The sequence below is a fragment of the Lithobates pipiens genome, unplaced genomic scaffold (assembly GCF_037356315.1).
Source record: "Lithobates pipiens isolate NorthernLeopardFrog02 unplaced genomic scaffold, aLitPip1_a1.2 Scaffold_13, whole genome shotgun sequence".
Classification (NCBI taxonomy): domain Eukaryota; kingdom Metazoa; phylum Chordata; class Amphibia; order Anura; family Ranidae; genus Lithobates; species Lithobates pipiens.
In genome coordinates this window covers 525,557,870-525,580,526 of record NW_027507718.1, presented here as the reverse complement: position 1 = coordinate 525,580,526, position 22,657 = coordinate 525,557,870, and the positions used below count along the sequence as shown (strand labels likewise).

The 22,657-nt window shown below is 47.0% G+C and overlaps 1 protein-coding gene across 1 annotated transcript in view; it reads left to right on the top strand.

The window, feature by feature from the left end:
- Positions 1 to 353: 353 nt before the first annotated feature.
- Positions 354 to 22,657, top strand: part of LOC143975943 (vomeronasal type-2 receptor 26-like) — a 72,015-nt gene continuing 49,711 nt past the window's right edge. The window contains exons 1-2 of the mRNA XM_077478474.1: positions 354 to 654; positions 14,210 to 14,501. Of these exons, the coding sequence (XP_077334600.1) occupies positions 437 to 654; positions 14,210 to 14,501 (510 nt within the window). The 5' untranslated portion in view covers positions 354 to 436. The remainder of the gene's footprint in view (positions 655 to 14,209; positions 14,502 to 22,657) is intronic.

Below are 22,657 nucleotides of genomic sequence, written 5' to 3'. Positions count from 1 at the left end.
ATGTTTGTTTTTTGACAAACAGGCGAACACCCTATGTTCGACCCGAATATATCGAGCTCACCCCAAATTTTAAGTGTAAGAACAATTTTGATATTATATTGTACTACCTGTGTATATTTTGAATGTGCGCTTTATCAGGTATAGAAAATATTTAGTTTATCCTTTTGGAGTTTCTCATTTAGAGCTTTTTAAATAATTTTTAATAGAGGATCATACTTCTTTATTCACAAAGAAACCTCCTGCACATGCAGCTAAAAGTAGATAGAAGATTATGCCACTACATTCAGGATAATGAGAGATGAACTGTATAAAAGGAGAGGGAGAGGAGTCAGCTCATTGTACTGTCACTGGTATATACAGTACACGCCGAAGTCATCTGTGTCACATATGATTGAAGTCTTCACTGTAATTAAAGGATCATCCAGTGATCAGAGCTATGGCGGTATCATATGCCTATATCATCCATTTCTGTGTGATCCTCCAATGTATGACACTCAGGCAATCAGAAGCACAAAGTCAAGTCTGTATCCTGAATTTTAGTGATGTATTTGATGACTTTCTATATTTCCAAAATGGAGATGTGATCATTGGAGGAGTGCTCACTGTGAAGTCAAGACGAAGCTATCTAGGTTTCCCTAAAGAAAAGCAATACAAGTACGTAGCTTAAAAAAAAAAAAAATATATATATATATATATATATATATATATATATATGACTTTACAAAAGAAAGGAAAAACAAATACATGTGATGGGACGTCTGCCTGTACACACACATGAACTTTAATGGCATCCCAGTCTTAGTCCGTACGGTTCAATATTAAGTTAGCCCACCCATTCAGCTATAACTCCCAACATAACTGAACATTGACTGACGGAATGCATATTTGGTAAATCTGTTTGTCACCGCTGTTTCAACTCCATCTGTAGCCATGCTCACTTTATTTCAATGTTTAGCTATTAAGTCTTACCTAAATTATGGGTTCCCTTATCTTTACAATTTTGTCCTTTTGCTCCTCTTGCTGTTTGATTGTGGTGTAAAAAGTTTTGCTCTGCTAGCTGTGTGCCTAATATTACCTCCTGATTGATTAATTGCCAGAATCAACCCACACCCAACACAGTATAAAAACAAGGCCTTCTTTATGGGGGAACACATACAAGGGTTCTTCCAAAGAAGTGGGGTTCTTTAAATAAGTGGCACTTCCGCTCTTGCACTTCAGCGACTTGCACAAAGCAATCCACAGCAGACTGCAGGTGACCTCATTTCCAGATTATCTCACCTTCCTCTCTGAAACATGCACCTCTCCTCCTTTTCACAATTGCAGCCTCTCTCCTCAAACTCTCTTTTCTTCACCCCTCTTCTCCACCCCACAATCTGTACATATCACCCTCATTTCTCCCTTCTCCCTACTACTGCACTCATCACCTCTTTCTAACTCTAAGCCCACTTGCTAACAATCCTCCCAAGATACTGAAGCATGTCCCCTCGCACAAATCGTATTATCATATTACCTCCCTTACTTTTCTGCTTCTCCTAACTGCTGGAGATATTTCCCCAAACCCTGGGCCTCCCTTTTTTAACTGTACCCAACACACCCATCCCCATCACCCTACACCCTCTGGCAATGGTCGCAATCTACGCAATTTAGTCTCCATTCCTCTTCTTCCCAACACCAGCCTCCCCTTCTCCTGCACCCTCTGGAACACTAACTCTGTCTGCAACAAACTCACCGCTGTTCATGATCTCTTTATCACTAATTCCTTTAATCTACTTGCTCTCACCGAAACCTGGTTCCACGAATCTGACACCCCTTCTCCCGCTTGACTCTCCCAGGGTGGCCTTCACTGGACTCACTCCCCTAGGCCTAATGGACGCAAGGGAGGTGGCGTGGGATTCCTCCTATCCCCCCAATGCACCTTCCAGGTTATTCATTCCCCTCCCTCTCTTTCCCTCTCATCATTTAAAGCTCACTGTATACGTCTATTCTCTCCAACTTCCCTAAGAATTGCTGTGATCTACCGGCCCCCTGAACCATTATCGACTTTCCTTGATGAGATTTCTGCCTGGCTACCCTACTTTCTCTCTTCAGAAATTCCCTCAATCCTTCTCGGTGATTTCAACACCTTTGCTAATACAAACACTCCTACTATTTCTAAACTTCTTAGTCTAACCTCTTCATTTGACCTGAAGCAATGGGTACAGGCTTCTACTCACTCTGATGGCAACACCCTTGACCTTGAATTCCCCTACCTATGCGCTCCATGCAACTTCTCAAACAATCCTTTCCTTTCTCTGACCATCACCTTATTCGTTTCTCTCTCTCCCTGTTTTCCACTACCTTTACCTCCAATCGCCTAACCATCACCCGTAGAAATTTTCCCAACTTCAACTCTTCTCTCCTCTATTCTGCTACTGACCTCCTCTGACAAAATCTCTCCCCTGTCCTGCCCCAACCAAGCCACTTCCATCTACAATAAATCCCTGTCCTCCACTCTGGACAAGCTCGCTACCCTCACTACACACAGAATCAGGCCTCAACCCCTACAACCCTGGCAAACAGATGACACTAAACAGGCGCTCTTGAGCGTCTGTGGCACAAGACTAAGGCCGCGTACACACGCGGGGACTGTTCGCCCAACTTTGTCCGCTGAACAGTGTTTCGGCGGACAGTCCGCTCGTGTGTGGGCTTTCAGCGGACAGTTTCAGCGAACAGTCCGCTGAACAAGGTTTTTCGGAAATTCCGTAAAACTGTCCGCTGAAACTTTGTTTCAGCGAACAGTCCCCTCGTGTGTAGGCTTGTTCGTCAAACTAAGTTCCGCGCATGCTCAGAAAGGATTTACACGCCGAAAGTTATAATGCAGTGTATAGGACGTTGTATTTTTCGTCCCGTCGTACGTGCCGTTCACGTCATCGCGCACGGTTTCAGCAAACTGTTCGTTCGTCGTGTGTGGCCATGTCCGTCCATGCTAATTTTGAGCGGACTGTTTGCCGAAACTGTTTGACGGACAAAGTTGGGCGAACAGTCCCCGCGTGTGTACGCGGCCTAAGTCTCTCAAAGACTTCAACCAATGCAAATCTGCCCTCCAAAAATACTATTCTTTCCTCCACACTGCCAAGCAGACCTATTTTACAACTCTTATAAACACCTTCTCATCCAGTCCCAGGAAACTTTTCTCTACCTTCAACTCTCTACTTTGTCCTCCATCCCCTCCACCCACTGACTTACTCACTGCCCAGGAGATTGCTAATCACTTCAAAAACAAGTTTGACCCAATCCATGATGAAATCTCCACTCTACAGGTATCTCCCCCAGTTAAGACCCCATATTGCAGAGGCCGCCCACTGCACTGGCTCCTAACTCTCAGCCAGTGGCGTAATGCAGGGGTAGCTGGAACGCTCGAGGGGTGCAGAAATCAGTGCCATGCTGCCTACTCCAGAACACCAGTGGTTCCATCCACCTGCTCCTCTTCTCCCCCGCCCCCCCCCCTTTCATGTCCTTGGTCTCGGTGTGCGGACAGTGAGTTGACAGGCGGCTCACGAAATGTAGCTGTCCTGTCCTGTAAGCTGGAAGGAGATGATCCCCAAAGGGCTCTTTCCAGTTCCAGCAGCAGTATTCCAGAGCTTGCCTGCTTGCACATACATTTGGATTCCTTCTTCTCCGCCCCCCCCCCCCCCTTTCCGTGTCTGTGTACTGCATTTGTCGGAATGTGGGTGGCGGGAAGATTAAACAAGCCGACAGCCACAAGAGAAACCGCTGACTGAGAGCCCCCCGGGGACCATCCAAGTGAGTGAGCATTGTGACCAGACCCTGTCCCTGACCCCTCTCTGCTCTCTATATCTCTGCTCTCTCTCTTCTCTCTCTATATCGCTCTCTTTTCTCTCTCCTCCACCTCTCTCTCCCTCTGCCCCCCCCCTCCTTCTCTCTCTCCATCTGCTCTCTCTCTCCCCTCTCTACCCCTCCTCTCCCCTCCCCTTCTCCCCCTCTCTCCCCCGTCTCTATCTCCCCCTCTCTATCTCTGCTCTCTCTCTCTCTCTTCCCCCCTCTGCTCTCTATATCTGTCTCTCTCTGCTCTCTAGATCACTTCTCTCTCTCTCTCTCTCTCTCTTCCCCCCTCTGCTCTCTATATCTGTCTCTCTCTGCTCTCTAGATCACTTCTCTCTCTCTCTCTCTCTCTCTCTCTCTCTCTCTCTCTCTCTCTCTCTCTCTCTCTCTCTCTCTCTCTCTCTCTGCTCTCTATATCTCTGCTCTCTATGTATATAGCTCTCTCTTCTCCCCCTCTGCGCTCTGCCCCTCTCCCATCTCCCCCCTCTGTGCTCTCTCCCTCTCCCTGTGCTCTCTCTCTTTTTTGACCCTGGTACATTGCTGCTAAAAAGCCCCATGGGGAAATTTTTCCATATTGTTTGTTTCAGGGTGTGCAGCCTATACATCTCTCCCACATGTGTCTCTCCCATATTGTATTATGATTCCAATGAGTGACCACCAGGAACATCTGGCCAGAGAGCTGTGGCAGTAGGACCCACAAGTGTACAATGGGGCAAACCAAGGAGGATGCAGCCTGTGTGCAGTGGAAATGTGTACATCCTTTTGATATCACCCAAAGTAATCGCATGTAAAAATGAGAAGCCAAGTGTTGCTTGCTGTCACTGAAAGTGACTGTAATCCTGCATACACACGACTGGACTTTCCGGCAGATAGAATCATTTTATCGGATATTCCGATTGTGATGGACCTAGAAATAGAACATGTTTTTTTTTTTTTTTATTCCTTTATTTATTTTCAAGATGAGGCAATTTAACAGTCAGAAAAGATGACAATAATTATAATAAAAACAGAAACGGGTAATGGATACAATTTGATGTTATAACAGCATTATCAAATATCAAATCCCCCAGTTGTGCACTCAGTGAAAGACATATGCGGTTACGGCTGTGTATCAAGGCTAACCGTGCACTACTCTGGGGGAGACTGCCCAACTGTTACCCTGGTAACCTCCTATTGCTAGTAAAGTCACCAGGACCATACTGTAAGAGACTCATTTACACCTGCCAGGGAGGGTTGTCTCCCAACCAGCTAAGTCCAGCCATGTGGCACAACTGATGGGTTATAGAAAGTAGGATGTTCAAATTATCCGAGTAGACCGGCCCAAGGCTGGGAGCAGGTTAGGAGAGGAAGGACTAAGGGAGTGGAAAGGCAGGATGGGGAAGGATACCCCAGTTGGGGGTAGGGAGGAAGGTGGATAGTGGGGTAGTGAGGCAAAAAGGGGGGGGGGGGTGAGGGGAAGAACAGAGAAGGGGAGTGGTGGTGCCTCCCGACCAGAGAGCGACTCAAGCTACAGGGACTAATCAGGCAATGCAACCTCACGGAGGTAAGCTTCCGTGTAGATGTATTGTTGCCATGGTCGCCACGTCTCCCGAAAGGCCTCCTCCCCTCCATGCAGGGTGGCAGTTAGATCTTCCATGTTTCTTAGTTCATTCACCTTGGCAAACCACAGGGATTTAGTTGGTGGAATCTCCGATCTCCTGCGCAAGGGGATGCATGCCTTGGCGGCATTCAATAGCTGAATGGTAAGGGAGGCTTTATATTTCTTAATGGGTCGCTTAGAGAGGTGCAGTAGACAGGCCGCGGGATCTCCCTCCAGGGTGACACCAGTCAGGTGCTTGATCGTGCGTGCCACCTCCGTCCAGTAGGGTTTGATTTTGGGGCAATCCCAGAAAATGTGCAGCATCGTTCCCTCCTCCACATTACAGCGCCAACAAAGACTAGGGACCCGTGGGAAGAAACGATGCAGGGAGGTGGGCACTCTGTACCATTGGGTCAAGATTTTATAGCAGGTCTCTTGGACCCTGGTGGCAATAGAGGACTTCTGGGCGAAGTGAAGGATCTTCTCCCTCTGTGATTCATTAAGTTGGACTCCTAGATGTGCCTCCCATTTAGAAAGGAAGGGGGGGGTGAACCCTTCTGATGGTGAGATCAGGGAGGAGTAGAGCAGAGATAGACAGTGGCGGATTGGTTCTCTGCGGTGGCAAATTCGTTCCAGCTTCATGAGTGGACGTGATATGCCAGGCGTCCTTGCGCACCGGTGCAGGAAGTTGCGTAGTTGGTGACTCCAGAAGTCCAACGGGGGGTCTATAGCGGACACCCCCGCTTCTATTGCAAGTTGGCTGTCCGGGCCCAGAAAGTCATGGAGATGAAACCGCCCTTCCGCTGCCAAAGCGCCCAAGAATGGGATTCAGCCAGCCGGGTGGAAAGTCTGGATTACCCAAAATTGGGACCATGGGGGAGGGCATCGGGGAAAATGAGGAGTGCCGGAAGGCATCCCTGACTACCCGTATGGTACTGCCTAGCGTAGGATGGTCATTGAGGACCTTCGGCAGAGAGGTGGTGATCCACGGCCAGCTCCTGGCCATTCCATCAGAGTCCTCCATTTCCATCGCCACCCACTGTTTGGCCCCCGCTTGGCAATACCAGTCGACCACTCTAGTAAGGTGGGCTGCCCTGTAGTATGCCTTTATGTCTGGGAGGCCGACTCCTCCCCTATGCTTAGCCATGTGGAGGATTTGCAGTCTGATAAGTGGTTTTCGATGCGACCAAATGAAGTCGCGGAACAGCGAGTCGACTCGCTTGAAGAAAGACGGAGGGAGACGGATGGGGAGGGCTTGTAGCAGATATAATATCCTATGCAAAGCGGTCATCTTAATGGCATTGCATCGCCCGAACCAAGTTAGAGTAAGTGAATGCCATTGGTGGAGATCAGTTTTGAGATGAAGAAGGAGTGGGGCAAAGTTTGCCTGGTACAAGTCTGAAGGGTCTGCGCTGATGTCAACACCCAAGTAAGGAATGGCGCTGGCAGCCCAGCGTAACTGGTAGACTGAGCATAAGCGGCTGACAATGTCCTTGTCCACTGTAACGTTCAGGAGGGAGGATTTGGTTAGATTGATTGAGAACAAGGAAAGGGCCCCGTATTGCTGCAGGGACTGAAGGAGGTTGGGGAGCGAATTGAGTGGGTCTGTTAGGAAAAAAAATCAAATCATCCGCAAAGGCGGCCACCTTATGGGACCCAGAGGATTTGTGAAAACCAGTAATACCTGGATTTGCCCGTATTCTGCACAGAAGGGGCTCCAGAGAAAGTATGAAAATCAGCGGAGACAGGGGGCAACCCTGACGTGTGCCGTTGCGGATGTTGAAATAACTGGACCTCGTTTCGTTGACTTTGACCGCAGCCGTGGGGTGGGAGTAGAGGGAAAGGACCCAACTGAGCATCATGGAGCAGAGACCAATGTGTTCCAGAGTGGCCTGTAAATAGAACATGTTTTAAATCTTTCCTACAGAATCAATTCCTATCGGGAAAACCGTTCATCTGTATGCTGGACCGATGGACCAAATACGATGCAAGGGCAGCTATTGGCTACTGGCTATTGAACTTCCTTTTCTAGTGTAGTGTAGGCAAGTCCGTTTGGTCAGAACTCCGTAGAAAACTCAGTCGCAAAGACTGTCAGAGTTATTCTGACGGAAAGTCCAGTTGTGTGTACGCGGCCTAATGCTTCTTCCCAGAACAGTTTCTACAAAAAAAGCCCAGGGACTCCTATAGCAATGTCCCAGGCCAGGCAAACACTGATAAAGATATCTGAGGGATATCAGCAGCAACAGTCGCTAAGTCTGTATTCACAGTGCCCCTGGATACTTGGATGCCTCCCTCCAGTATCAGACAGACAATTCCTCTATGAGTCTCTTAAACTGGATCCACAGTGAAATACTTCACTTAGCTTCTGAGATTTTAGCAAAACGGACCCCCCAGCTCTCCCTCAACTGGGATCTCGATGAGTAGATTTTTCATCTGGGCAGCCCTTCAGGATGGGGACTTCTCCTCCTGGACAAGAACAGGGCTGCCTCATGCCCCATACTATTTATGTGCCCTGCAGTCACTTACTGGCCACCCTCCCCCAGGGATTGGCTGAGACCACATAAATATTCAGGCTTCTGGTTTGCATCTTCCCAGCCCACTTTATTCTGGAATCCTTCAGAAGACAGGGGAGAAGAATCAAACCTGCCACCAGCCCCATGCAGAACATACCATGACAGTCCACAAGTAGCTGTAATGGGTCTACAAAGCCCATATGATTGCTTTAAGCATCTAGCGCTGGGGCATTTACTTACAGACCTGTGTAAAACATTGCAATAACTTTACATGCTTTCTGCTGTTGCATATGTTCCCCAGGAAGTAGACATGTGCAATTTGTTTCAATCCAAATACAAATTCGGACACATTTTTGGTTATGTGTTATGATGTATCTGAACCTCCGAATGAAAAAGTAACGAATAGAAACGCATTTCTTTTTGTTTATCCGTTTTCTACCGAATTTCACATTTTCAGAACAATTAGAATTCGGATCGGTCAAAAAATGATTGACCGATTTGAATTCTGGGTAAAGAATAGCTGATTGTTAAGCAGTGGGCCAGGAAGCCAGCTGCCACATCCTTAACAATAGGTGACTCATTAGCTGTCAGCGGGCTTCCACACTGACAGCTGAAATGTAAACAAAACAATGCCAGCAATATAAAAATGTTTAAATAACGGCATGGAGGTCGACCCCAATCCAAACCAGGCTCTTTGGGCATGCACTGGTGGATGATGTCACAAGGGGGCAGGGCCGCCAGGTGACGTCACCTATTTAAGAACTGTCAAATGGCGGATGAGGCATTCATTGGTCAGCCAATCTCGCGGGTGAAGCTTTTTTTTCAGGGCGGAGTGATTGATGATGGATCTACACTGGGGAACATTGTTTTTTTTTGTTTGTTTTTTTAAATAAAGGAATTGTCGAAAAACCTGTGTACTGGTTTATTTTATTTTTTAACTTTTTTTGGTGAATAAGTTAGGGGTACTGCTCATTCACATAGGGGGGAGGCCAGGATCTGGTCCAGGATCTTCCAGATTCCGATGAGCCCCCCACCCGCAGACCCCCACAACCACAGCGCAGGGTTGTCGGGAAGAGGCCCTTGTTCTCATCAACATAGGGATATGGTGCTTTGGGGTGGCAGGGCTTTCGCTCATCCCCCACCCCCTTTTCTGACCTGCCAGGCTGCATGTTTGGATAAGGGTGCGGTATGGATTTTGCCCCCCTAAATCCATCCTCAAAATCTCCTTAAAATCCATACCAGACCCAAAGGGCCTGATATGGATATAGATAGTTTGTATTGTCTGCTAGGGATGGCCTCACGGTTCTCCCGGGGGTCGGTTTGCGGCGAATTTTGCGTGTTCGCGATTCGCCAAACCGGCAGACTATTGGCGCTGTTCGCCCGGTGGACATATGTGTTTACAGTGTGAAAGAACTTTGACCCATGATGACACATCCATCATGGGGTACAGGACAGCCAATTGAGACATTTCAGCACATGGACAGTTGGACATTCCCCCTACCTTATAAATAGACCTGATCTGGCGGCCATTTTACATTCTGTTTTATGTCAGTGTAGGGACAGGACGCTGTGTGGAGCAGGGAGAGACTGTAATGACACAAATCACTAGCTATTAGGTCCACAAAAGTCATTTTAAGGACTGGTATAGGTGTAGTACAGTATATAGGGTTCAGTGCACTGCTGTGCTGGTGATTGCAGCTGTCTTTTGTCAGTGTAGGGACAGGCCGCTGTGTGAAGCAGGGATAGTCAGTTTATTCACTAGCTAGCTATTACTATTAGGTCCACAAAGGTCCTTTTAAGGACTAGTATAGGTGTACAGTATATAGGGTGCTGGTGCACTGCTGCTGACTGCTGCTCGTTTCTGCAGCTGTCTTTTATCAGTGTAGGGACTGAGGGACAGTCTGCAAATCACTAGCTACTAGGTCCACAAAGGTCCTTTTAAGGAATGGTATAGATGTACAATATATAGGGTTGTGGTGCACTGCTGCTGACTGCTGCCCAATTCTGCAGCTGTCTTTTATCAGTGTAGGAACTGAGGGACAGTCTGTAAATCACTAGCTACTAGGTCCACAAAGGTCCTTTTAAGGACTGGTATAGGTGTACAATATATAGGGTTGTGGTGCACTGCTGTGCTGCAGATTACTGCTCGTTTCTGCAGCTGTCTTTTATCAGTGTAGGGACTGAGGGACAGTCTGAAAATCACTAGCTACTAGGTCCACAAAGGTCCTTTTAAGGACTGGTATAGGTGTACAATATATAGTGTTGTGGTGCACTGCTGTGCTGCAGATTACTGCTCTGCACCCACCCCACTCTGCACCCACCTCCCTCTGCACCCACCTCCCTCTGCACCCACCTCCTTGTGCACACACCTCCCTGTGCACACACCTCCCTGTGCACACACCTCACTCTGCACTCACCTCACTCTGCACCCACCTCACTCTGCACCCACCCCTCTCTGCACCCACACCTCTCTGCACCCACACCTCTCTGCACCCACACCTCTCTGCACCCACACCTCTCTGCACCCACACCTCTCTGCACCCACCCCGCTCTGCATCCACCTCACTCTGCCCCCCACCCCACTCTTCACCAACCTCAGACCTGCACTCTGCACCCACCTCACTCTGCACCCACCCCACTCTGCACCCACCTCAGTCCTGCACTCTGCACCCACCCCACTCTTGCAATCTGCACCCACCTCAGTCCTGCACTCTGCACCCACCCCTCACTCTTGCACTCTGCACCCACCTCAGTCCTGCCATTTGCACCCACCTCAGTCCTGCCATCTGCACCCACCTCACCCCTGCACTCTGCACATAGTGCACCCCTCAATGCTAGCGCAGTTTGGCCACACCCGCAATTTGCACTGTAGTAACCTCTAGAAACTAATCAGTAAGCAATAATGATATGCAGTAACCTCTAGAATCCAATTAGTGAGCACTGAGCAGTAATGATGTTCTGTAACCTCTAGCAACTAATCTGTGAGCTGTAATGATGTGTTGTAATCCCTGGCAGCCAATCACAATCACTGCCTGATCTGCTGCCGTAAACTAGTTTTGAGTCTAGCTGGGGGGGGGGGGGCCCAATTAAAATCTTTGCCCAGGGTCCAATCAATATTAAAGACGGCCCTTATACCAGACCTGAAGGGCCTGGTAATTGAATTTAGGGGAATCTGAACCTTTTTTTTTTTTTTTATCAATGAATGAATTGTCGGCTCCTGTAATACAGAGAACACTCATTGAGTGTTCTCTGTATTACGGGAGCCGACAATTCAAAGTGATTTTAAAGGACTTTTTTTCCTTGCGAAATGATACTTTGTGCAGGGACAGTTCTAAGCACGGGAAACATGCGCCCCTTCACAGGCATACTATAGACACCCCCCAGGTACGAAATTTAAAGGAATATTACACTTTTATTGTTTCACTTTAATCATTATTAAAATCACTGCTCCTGAAAAAACGGCCGTTTTTAAAACTTTTTTTTGCATTTATCCATGTCCCCTAGGGCAGGACCCAGGTCCCCAAACACTTTTTAGGATAGTAACTTGCATATTAGCCTTTAAAATTAGCACTTTAGATTTTGAACGTTCGAGTCCCATAGACTTCAATGGGGTTCTAAAGTTCACACAAAGTTTAGGTCTGTTCGCAGGTTCTGGTGCGAACCGAACAGGGGGGTGTTCGGCTCATCCTTATTCAGCGGCAAGTGAATGTATCTCTGGCACACAGTGTCAGTGCCAAGATACATCTGACCACAGACACGTGGTCTAGCAAACATGGGCAGGGAAGGTATATCACTTTTACTGCCCACTGGGTGAATCTTCTGATGGACGTCAAGCATGTAACCCGTGGCACCCGTGTAGATTTGGTTTTACCGCCAAAGATTGCATGCAGGCCTGGCTCTTCTTCTCCTCCTCCTACTCCATCCTCCTCCCTCTCCTCCTCGGCTGACCCCTCCTTTTCTGCTCCTAGCATCTCTTCCGCTGCGCCACCCAAGCTCCCCAGAACCTATTCAACATGCCAGGTGAGACGTTGCCATGCTGTGCTGCATCTGTTGTGCCTGGAAGCCAAGAGCCACACTGGCCCGGCACTCCTTTCAGCTTTGCGTTCACAGGCAGATCAGTGGCTAACACTGCTCAATTTGACAGTTGGTAAAGTAGTGTGTGACAACGGTGCCAATCTGCTTAGCGCATTGAAACAGGGCAAAATTACGCACGTGCCATGCATGGCACACGTCTTAAACTTGGTCGTGCAGCGATTCGTTGTCAAATACCTTGGGGTCCAGGACATCTTGCGGCAGGCAAGGAAAATCTCGGCCCATTTCAGAAGTTCTTACACGGCCATGGCTCACCTTGCTGACATTCAGCGGCGACACAATCTGCCGGTCAGACGTCTAATTTGCGATTGCCCGACACGATGGAACTCAACCTTCTATATGCTTGATAGACTGCTCCAGCAGAAACGTCTACCTGTACGAACTCTGTGGCAGAACAGGTTCTGGGGAGCTTGTTTTTTTTTCACAGTGTCAGTGGCTGCTCATGCGCGATGCATGCAGACTTCTGCGGCCATTTGATGAGATCACCAAACTGGTCAGTCGCAGCCATGGTGCCATCAGTGACATGGTACCTTATGCCTTCTTTATGGAGCGTGCATTGCATCGTGTCATTGATCAAGCCGTGGAGGAGCAGGAGCAGGAAGATGAGGAAGTCACAATGCTGGATGAATTCCCAGGGGGGCTACTCTATCCGAGACAAGTGAACAACAGGAGTCTGATGAGGAGTCAGAGGAGGATAGTGCCGGGGAGGATGAGGAGGAGCAAGAAGAGCATGCTTTAAACCTTTCTGGGACCCCTGTTGTTGTGCGTGGATGGGGAGAGGAGAACGAGGAGGAGGACATTATCCTGGATGATGAGCAGGAGCCAGGCCACCACACCGCTTCCAGTTTAGTGCAAATGGGGGCCTTCATGCTCCAGTGTTTTAACAGGGACCCCCGTATAAAAAGCATGAGGGTCAAGGACCAGTACTGGGTGGCAACATACTTAGACCCCCGGTACAAACACAAAATGGCGGAAATGTTACCACCGTCACAGAGGGCTGTCAGAATGGAGCACTTCCTGGCCTTGCTTCGAGAAATGCTGCATTCTGCTTTTGAGTGCACTGGCAGAGGAGGAATTCCCACTCCCAGAGAAGGAGTTGCGGGTACCAATCCAACAGCGCCTGCAGGAAGAGGGCGGTTTGAAGATGTATTGGTGACTTCTGATATGAGGTCATTCTTTCAGCCGACCCATCGACAGGTCTCATCCGGATCCAGCATCAGGGAACACCTAGACCGACAGGTGTCCAACTACATCGGGTTAACGGCCGATGTGGACGCTTTGAGGAGTGATGAACCCCTGGACTACTGGGTGGGCAGAGCTTGTGCAGATGTGGCTCCTTGCTGAGGACTTTCCCTGCACGGCTGTCCTTCTATTGAAGTCTCGGAGTCTGCCAATATTTAATATAGAACTTCTTAAGGGTGTCCTGGCCCTAACCCCCTTTCCCCAAAAATACAAAAAGGACTGTCAAAAGCAGGGCTTTTTTTCACAGAAAATAGGTACAGGAACTCACCCACACTCCTTATAACCCCCTCTCACTCCCTGCACACACACACCCTCCAAACCGCATCAAATTGCAGGTGTGCTCAAATTCCACTAACAGTGGGAGGGTCTTAAAGATGAAGGATGTGGAGAGATCATCCAGTGGGGGTGTCGGCATCTACACTGTATCCTAGGCACCTGCATCTCCCTTGTCACCATCTTGCACTCAGCGGGAGCCATTGGGAGACAAACTGACACTTGTAAACACAGAAGCCAGACTTCTGTGTTTAAAAGTGATAGAGGTGAACAGGAAGCAGGGGACCTGAGCCAGAGGTGGTGGAGCTGAGTTCCACCATGTTCCAGCTAAAATAAAAAGCCCTGGTCAAAAGAAATAAAACCTTTTACATCCAAGAAGTGTCTGGCGCCCCAATGACTTTCAGCACCTTTGCACCCACTATGCCTCACAACCTACTGCATATTGAAGGATGTTAACTATCTTTGGCCTTGGAGGTCCTCATTAGACTGAAAAAAGAAAAAAAAAACTTTGATTTTATATATATTTATATATATATATATATATATATATATATATATATATATATATATATACACACACACACACACACACGCACACACGTGTGTGTGTGTGTGTGTGTGTGTGTGTATATATATATATATATACTGTATATATTGCTTATTAACTAAAGAAAGATTTTCTTTGTAGCCCATCTCCCCAGACTTACCTAAACTTCCTAGCTTTTCTTTCTGCAATTGATAATATTAATCAGGATCCGAACATCTTACCCAATATCACTCTAGGCTACCATCTATATGATTCATTGGTGGAGCCCAGGAAGGCTGTGCAAAGTGTTCTACAGATCTTATCTGGACCAAGGAAGACAATTCCTAATTATTACTGTTCAGGACATGGTGAGCTGGCTGGTGTTATTGGAGATCGTTATTCATCCACAACAATCCCAATAGCCCAAATCCTCGGGCTGTACAGATACACACAGGTCAGTGAAAAGTACTTTAATTTTGGTCATAAATCGAGAGACAGCAACACAAATTCTGCAAAGACGTGTATGTAAAGTTACAGGGTGATGAAGCTCTGATATTATTCATCTTACGCTAGATTCAGATGCAAAATTGTATGTCTGTTTTCAGCCGATGTCACCCCCCTCCTGCCGCCCTCCGTTGCTTCTACAGACTCATCGCTACAGACAGAGCATCCGCTGCCCCCCCCGGATGTTGATCATAGAGATTTCCATCGGACCAGATGGTCGCCAGAGTCTCTATGATAGTCGGAGGCCGGGCGCGATGTTATGACGTCACATTCGGCCTCTGCATTAAAAAAAAGGGCGCCACTTGGGCTGGGAAGCGGTGATCGGTTTATTTTTATTTTTTTATTTCAGGCTTCCCAGCCTAGAGGTGAGATGTGGGGTCTTATTGACCCCACATCTCACTATAAAGAGAACCGATCGTGCCATATTCCTATTACATAAAAAAAAAAAAAAGATAAATTTTGATCACTTTTATTCATATTACAAGGAATGTAAACATTCCTTGTAATATGAATAAAAGTGATCAAAATTTATCTTTTTTTTCCAAAAAGTGTCAAATAAAAAAAAGAAAGTATAATTAACAATTTTTTTTTAAAGCGCCCCTGTGCTCGCATGCAGAAGCGAACGCATACGTAAGTCCAGCCCACATATGAAAACAGTGTTCAAACCATACATGTGAGAGGTATCGACGCAAACGTTGGAGCGAGAGCAATAATTTTGTCCCCAGACCTCCTCTGTAACTCAAAACATTTAACCAATAAAAAAATTTAAAGCGTCTTCTTTTTTTTTTTATTTTTTTTTTTCCATAAAATGTCTTTTATTTATAGAAACAGTTAATACATGGAATAACAAACACAGAAAACTGACACGAGTACATAAACCAAAAATCCTGGTCAGCATTGTAAAAGTATAAGTAATAAGACTAAGCCCATACTGATCAGTAAGCCCATCTCCTGTTACTTAAGTGTGTGGACACGAGAATCCAGTGGTCTCTCATATCGTGGTCACGTATGGTATAGAATCTCGAGTATGCGTTCTGCAATAATAGTTGGCGAAGTAAAGCGTTTAGATGTACGTGGAGATGGCTATGTTGATGGCTCGTGTTTCAAACTCAACATGTGAGGTTGTGTGTAGGTAATTTGGTGGAGTGTATAGAGGGGAGAATGGTGAGTAATCAGTTCAGTTGGATTGGGAGGGGGAGGGATGGGAAAAGGGGGAAAGGGGGGGGGAAAAATGGACAAGGGGGGGGAAATGGGGGCGTTTGTCTCTGACTCCCTCGTAACTGCTCTTAGGTGATATATTCTTTTGTTCGGTTAACTTAAAGGAATACGTTTCGGGACCGGATGCCTGGGGGTCCATTAGAATGGGATGGGTATGGAGAGAGGGAGATCTGTATATTATGGGTGTTGTTAATGAGATGGATCATACAAGTTGTCGATGGTCTATCCATTATATCCTAAGTGGTCCATTTGAACTAGGTGGTAGGGTTACTAAGAGCGTCAAATGCTGTCGTTGTTTGGAAGGATATCCAACCAGCCCATTGTTTTCTAAATTTGGTTGGGGTATCGTGGGCAGTATGTATAAGCTTTTCTAGGTCTGCAATTTTCTGGACTCTGTTGATCCATTCTTTGAGTGATGGGGTGCTCGAGGATTTCCAGTGTAGGGGTATACATTGTTTCGCTGCGTTTATTAGATGCATTGTTAGGGACTTATGATACTTCTTATGAGGAAGTGTCGAGTGGTGAAGGATCAAGCGTCTTCTATGGGAATTTTTAAGTACCTGAACTTTGGCGCCATTCCACGAGCGTGTGTAGTTTTGAAGCACGACATGTTAGGTATTTATTTACTCGGCGTAACTTCATCTTTCACAATATGCATAAACATTGGTCTGGCTGTGTAAAAATCTCACACACGTGGTATCGCCATACTCAGAAGAAGAAGCAGTATGTATTTTTGGGGTGTAATTTTTGCTATGTACATGCTGTGTGTTAGAAATATCTTATAAATGGACAACTTTGTGTAAAAAAGAAATGCGTTTTCATTTTTTCTCTAAATTTTCCAAAAACTTCTGGAAAAAAATGAACTGTTCAAAAGACTCATTATGCTTCATAAAATATACGTTGGGGTGTTTGCTTTCCAAAATGGAGTAATTTTGTGGACAATTCCATTGTCCTGGTGCTCCAGGACCTTCAAAATTGTAATAGGTGGATGAGAAATGAGATGTGTCATTTATGTATGTAGAAAGCCTGAAGGTGCTACTTTAATGTATGTGGCCAGGCTGTGTAAAAGTCTCACAAATGTAGTATTGCCATACTCAGGAGGAGTAGCAGAATGTATTTTTGGCTGTAGTTGCAAGTATGCATATGCTGTGTTGAGAAATAACCCATTAATATGACAAAATTGTGTGTAAAAAAATAAAAAAACTCTTACAACTTCAAAAAAACTTACCATGCCTCTTACTAAATACCTTGGACTGTCTACTTTCCAAAAAGGGGTAATTTGGGGGGTATTTGTACTGTCCTGGCTTGTTAGGCCGTGTACACACGACCGGTCTTTGACAGCAAAGGTCAGACGGAATGAATACATCGGACAATTCGATCGTATGTGGGCTCCATCGGACCTTTGCTGTCCAAAAATCTGACGGACTTTAGAAATAGAACATGTTTCAAATCTTTCCGCCGCAACTCCGCTGGACCCAGTTCCTATGGAGAAATCCGCTCGTCTGTATGCTAGTCCAATGGACAAAAACCGAAGCTGGGGCAGCTATTGGCTACTGGCTATGAACTTCCTTATTCTAGTTCAGTCGTACGTCATCACGTTCAAATCCGTCAGACTTTGGTGTGATTGTGTGTGGCCAAGTCCGTTCATTCAGAAAGTCAGCCGAAACTCCGCCAAAAGTCCGTCAGGAAGACCGTCGGACCTAGTCTGCCGGAAAAGTCCGGTTATGTGTACGCGGCATTAGTGTCTCAAGAAATGAAATAGGCCGTCAGTACATCAATTGTGATAAATTTTCAGTGATTGGCATCATAGCTTGTAGGCCCTATAACTTTCACACAGACTAAATAATATCCACTGATTGGGTTATTTTTTACCAAAGATATGTAGCAGTATACATTTTGGCTCAAGTTTACGAAGAAAAATTACTTATTTACAAAATTTTACAATAGTAACGAAAAAAAAGTGTTTTTTTTCTTTTTCAAAATATTTTCTCTTTTTTCGCTTATATTGCAAAAAATAAAAAAATAAAACTCAGCGGTGATCAAATACCACCAAAGCAAAGCTCTATTTGTGAGAAATAAATGATAACATTTTGGTTTGGATTCAGTGTAGCATGAGTAATTGTCATTTAAATTGCGAGAGCACTGAAAGCTGAAAATCGGTCTGGGCAGGAAGGGGGTTTAAGTGGCCAGCATTGAAGTGGCTAAACATTTTTTTTTTCTAGAACAATTTGGGATGTGGTGTTGATCTAACAACTAAACTCACTTTTTTGAAAATATTCCCTTAATTCACTGATATTATAGGTATTTTGTTCATTCATAATTAATGCCGCGTACACACGATCGGAATTCTCGTCAGAAAAAGCTCTGATGGTTTTCCTGACGGAATTCTGGCGGAATTCCACTCAAACTGTCTTGCCTACACACGATCACACCAAATTCCGTTTAGAATGCGGTGATGTACAACACGTACGTTGGGACTAGAAAAAGGAAGTTCAATAGCCAGTAGCCAATAGCTTCCGTCTCGTAGTTGAATTTGAGCATGTGTGATTTTTGGGGTGTCGGAATTGCATACACAGGATCGGAATTTCTGATAGAAAGTTTTTCCATCGGGAAAATTGAGAACATGCTATAAATTTTTGGCTGGCGGAAATTTGGACAGCTAAATTCCGATGGAACATACACACGGTCGCATTTTCCTCTCATCTGTCTTTTTTTGGCCGGAATTCCAATCGTGTGTACGTGGCATAACAGAGTAGACAGATGTCCACAATTTGAATTTAAATAGACAGCTTAGGACTGGAGGCCAAAAAAAAGTAAAAGCTAGTGTAGCACTGACCCCCGAAGGAGCTGCTGATTTAAATTGGGCCTGCACTCTACTGAGAAACCCCCCTTCTGAATGTCCCCTTGGCACAGCTGTGGTGCAATAATAATACATTACAGTGTAAAAAATATAATGTACCTGTGTCTATCCTTCAGGATCCTCTGGCTCCACCTGGTGGGGAAAGACAGTAAACCACACACTTGTGCTCTTAAACAGGAATACTTTTACTGAAAATATAGCAAATAGGTGGTTACAGAGTTTGCACTGTCGTTCCAACGTAGAACGTCAGCACAGCATAAATCAACAGTCAAATACAATAAACAGCATGCAGGTATATTACTATCTAGACCTGGGAGCTCCCCTTATTTAAAGTCTAACGTGAGGCCTCACTTAATGTATTTCCTCCTTTATCTTCTTTCTTCGCTAGCTTAAATAGTTTCTCAAATAATTGTAATCCAAAGGGGTAAGTGGAGAAAGTTAACTTAGAACACTCCAGGTGTAACTCCAGAAACTTGTAATCACACTTAGATACCAAAGTGTAACGGGCCTTGGGCCTACTAAGTAGGGTTGCCACCTGTCCGGTTTTGACCCGGACAGTACGGGTTTAGGAGGCTGTGCCCGGGTTTCCCTCTGCCTCACACCCGGACAGCTGACAGGGGTACCATGGGGCCTCCTTTTACGAGCCCCAGCACACAGGGGGACCTGGACAGCAGGGGCATCGGAGCGGCGGGCGGGGGGAGCAATTACAGAGCAATCAAAACATATGGGAGAGAGAGGCGACAGACAGCTGCTGGTGCGGAAGGTTTTAATAAAATAAATGCTTAAAAGCAAACAATCCACTCACTCTCCATGTCAGAGCTGTATATGTCAGTCTGTGAAGTTGGACGTCCCATCCCCCCCTCCGATCTGCTCTTATCACTGAATCGCTGGAGGAAGCCGAGGATACAGAGCTGCGGGGAGACTGCAGTGAGCTGCCAGCCTGGGATGCTGTGACCAATCAGAGCATTCCAGAGGCTTAACCACGCCTCCATCATCAGAGGCTGACAGTTCACATGAGTTTCCCGATTCAGTGATAAGAGCAGCATGGAGCGGAGGGGAGGATGGGACAGCCAACTTCACAGACTGACATATACAGCTCTGACATGCAGAGTGAGTGGATTGCTTTTAAGCATTTATTTTATTAAAAACTTCTGCACCAGCAGCTGCCTGTCGCCTCTCTCTCCCTTATGTTTTGACCCTTCTGTGTTTGCCACCCCCTCTGTAACTGCCCCCCCTCCTCTGTAATTTCCCCTCTCCTCTGTATTTGCACCCCTTTCATCTGTAATTGTCCCTCATTTCTCTGTAATTGCACCCCTCCTCTGTATTTGCACGGGCCCCTCCTGTCACACTCTGCACCCCCTCCTGTCACACTCTGCACCCCCTCCTGTCACATCGCACCCCCTCCTGTCACACTCTGCACCCCCTCCTGTCACACTCTGCACCCCATCCTGTCACATCGCACCCCATCCTGTCACATCGCACCCCCTCCTGTCACACTCTGCACCACCTCCTGTCACACTCTGCACCCCCTCCTGTCACACTCTGCACCACCTCCTGTCACACTCTGCACCACCTCCTGTCACACTCTGCACCACCTCCTGTCACACCGCATCCCCTCCTGTCACACTGCATCCCCTCCTGTCACACCGCAGCACCACCTCCTGGCACACCGCAGCACCACCTCCTGTCACACTCTGCACCACCTCCTGTCACACTCTGCACGCCCTCCTGTCACACTCTGCACCACCTCCTGTCACACTCTGTACCACCTCCTGTCACACCGCATCCCCTCCTGTCACACCGCATCCCCTCCTGTCACACCGCAGCACCACCTCCTGTCACACCGCAGCACCACCTCCTGTCACACTCTGCACCCCCTCCTGTCACACTCTGCACCACCTCCTGTCACACTCTGCACCACCTCCTGTCACACTCTGCACCACCTCCTGTCACACTCTGCACCCCATCCTGTCACATCGCACCCCCTCCTGTCACACTCTGCACCCCCTCCTGTCACACTCTGCACCCCATCCTGTCACATCGCACCCCCTCCTGTCACACTCTGCACCCCCTCCTGTCACACTCTGCACCCCCTCCTGTCACACTCTGCACCACCTCCTGTCACACTCTGCACCACCTCCTGTCACACCGCATCCCCTCCTGTCACACCGCAGCACCACCTCCTGTCACACCGCAGCACCACCTCCTGTCATACCGCACACCCTCTTGTCACACCGCACCGCACTGCCCTACTGACACCATTTACTGCTCTACTGACACTGTCAACTGCTCTACTGACACAATTTACTACCCTACTGACACAATTTAGTGCCCTACTGACACTGTCCACTGCCCTACTGACACTGTCCACTGCCCTACTGACACCATTTACTGCTTTACTGACACTGTCCACTGCCCTACTGACACCATTTACTGCTCTACTGACACTGTCCACTGCTCTACTGACACCATTTACTGCCCTACTGACACCATTTACTGCCCTACTGACACTGTCCACTGCCCTACTGATACCATTTACTGCTCTACTGACACTGTCCACTGCCCTACTGACACCATTTACTGCCCTACTGACACAATTTACTGCTCTACTGACACTGTACACTGCCCTACTGACACTGTCCACTGCTCTACTGACACCATTTACTTCTCTACTGACACCGTCCACTGCCCTACTGACACCATTTACTGCCCTACTGACACCATGTACTGCCCTACTGACACTGTCCACTGCCCTACTGATACCATTTACTGCTCTACTGACACTGTCCACTGCCCTACTGACACCATTTACTGCCCTACTGACACAATTTACTGCTCTACTGACACTGTACACTGCCCTACTGACACTGTCCACTGCCCTACTGACACCATTTACTGCCCTACTGACACCATTTACTGCCCTACTGACACCATTTACTGCTCTACTGACACTGTCCACTGATCTACTGACACAATTTACTACCCTACTGACACCATTTACTGCTCTACTGACACTGTCCACTGATCTACTGACACCATTTACTGCCCTAATGACACAATTTACTGCCCTAATGACACCATGTACTGCCCTAATGACACCATGTACTGCCCTACTGACACTGTCCACTGCCCTACTGACACTGTCCACTGCCCTACTGACACTGTACACTGTCCTACTGACACCATTTACTGCTCTACTGACACCATTTACTGCCCTACTGACACTGTCCACTGCCCTGCTGGCTGACAGTGTCCAATTTTAAGGTAGGCTATTGTCACTGACATTTCTTTTATTAATCGAATCATATTTTATGGGTACACTAAATGCTTTTGTTTTATTTAATCATGCCCATTTAAGTCCCTCCACTGTTAATGCAATTTGGCTATAGCAACTGTTCTGTGTAGCACACTTCATTACTACTCTTTTTGGGTAACCCAAGGTATTTTACAATCCTATAGCGTGTACTACAAAAAAATTGCCGTGCGCCGTGAAAATGTTCGGGTTTGGCTTGAAGAAAAGGTGGCAACCCTACTACTAAGTGTCAGTTGCTCAGTTGCACTTCCGTGGAACAACAGGTTCCAGCAAAGCCTATTAGTAAGTCTAAGTACGTGTAATAGATTAAACGGTGGGCTGCAACCCGCTCACCAATCGGATCAGAGTTTCGAGTGATGGCTTGAGTTCTACAGCTGCAGCTTGCTTCCACTGACTAGGCCAGATGCTTCGTGTCACTCCACTGACTGGATCCGGCTCTCCACTGCCCGTCGGTCTGGTCACCAGCTCTTGACTCTGTCCAGTCACCCAGCAAACAGTGCGGTTTGAACTCCGTGGTGACTATCTACCGATGCGTCCGAGAACCTTACACACAGTTCCGCACAGGCAGGCAACGTGGTTCCAAGAGACCTAAAATGGCCGCTGCAGTCACTTTTACACCCTACCCAGCATGCACTGCATATCAAAGTGTTCATGGGTAGGTCACACAGACTCACACAGACTTCTGGGTAAAAAAAATGTCAGATGACCAAAGTAA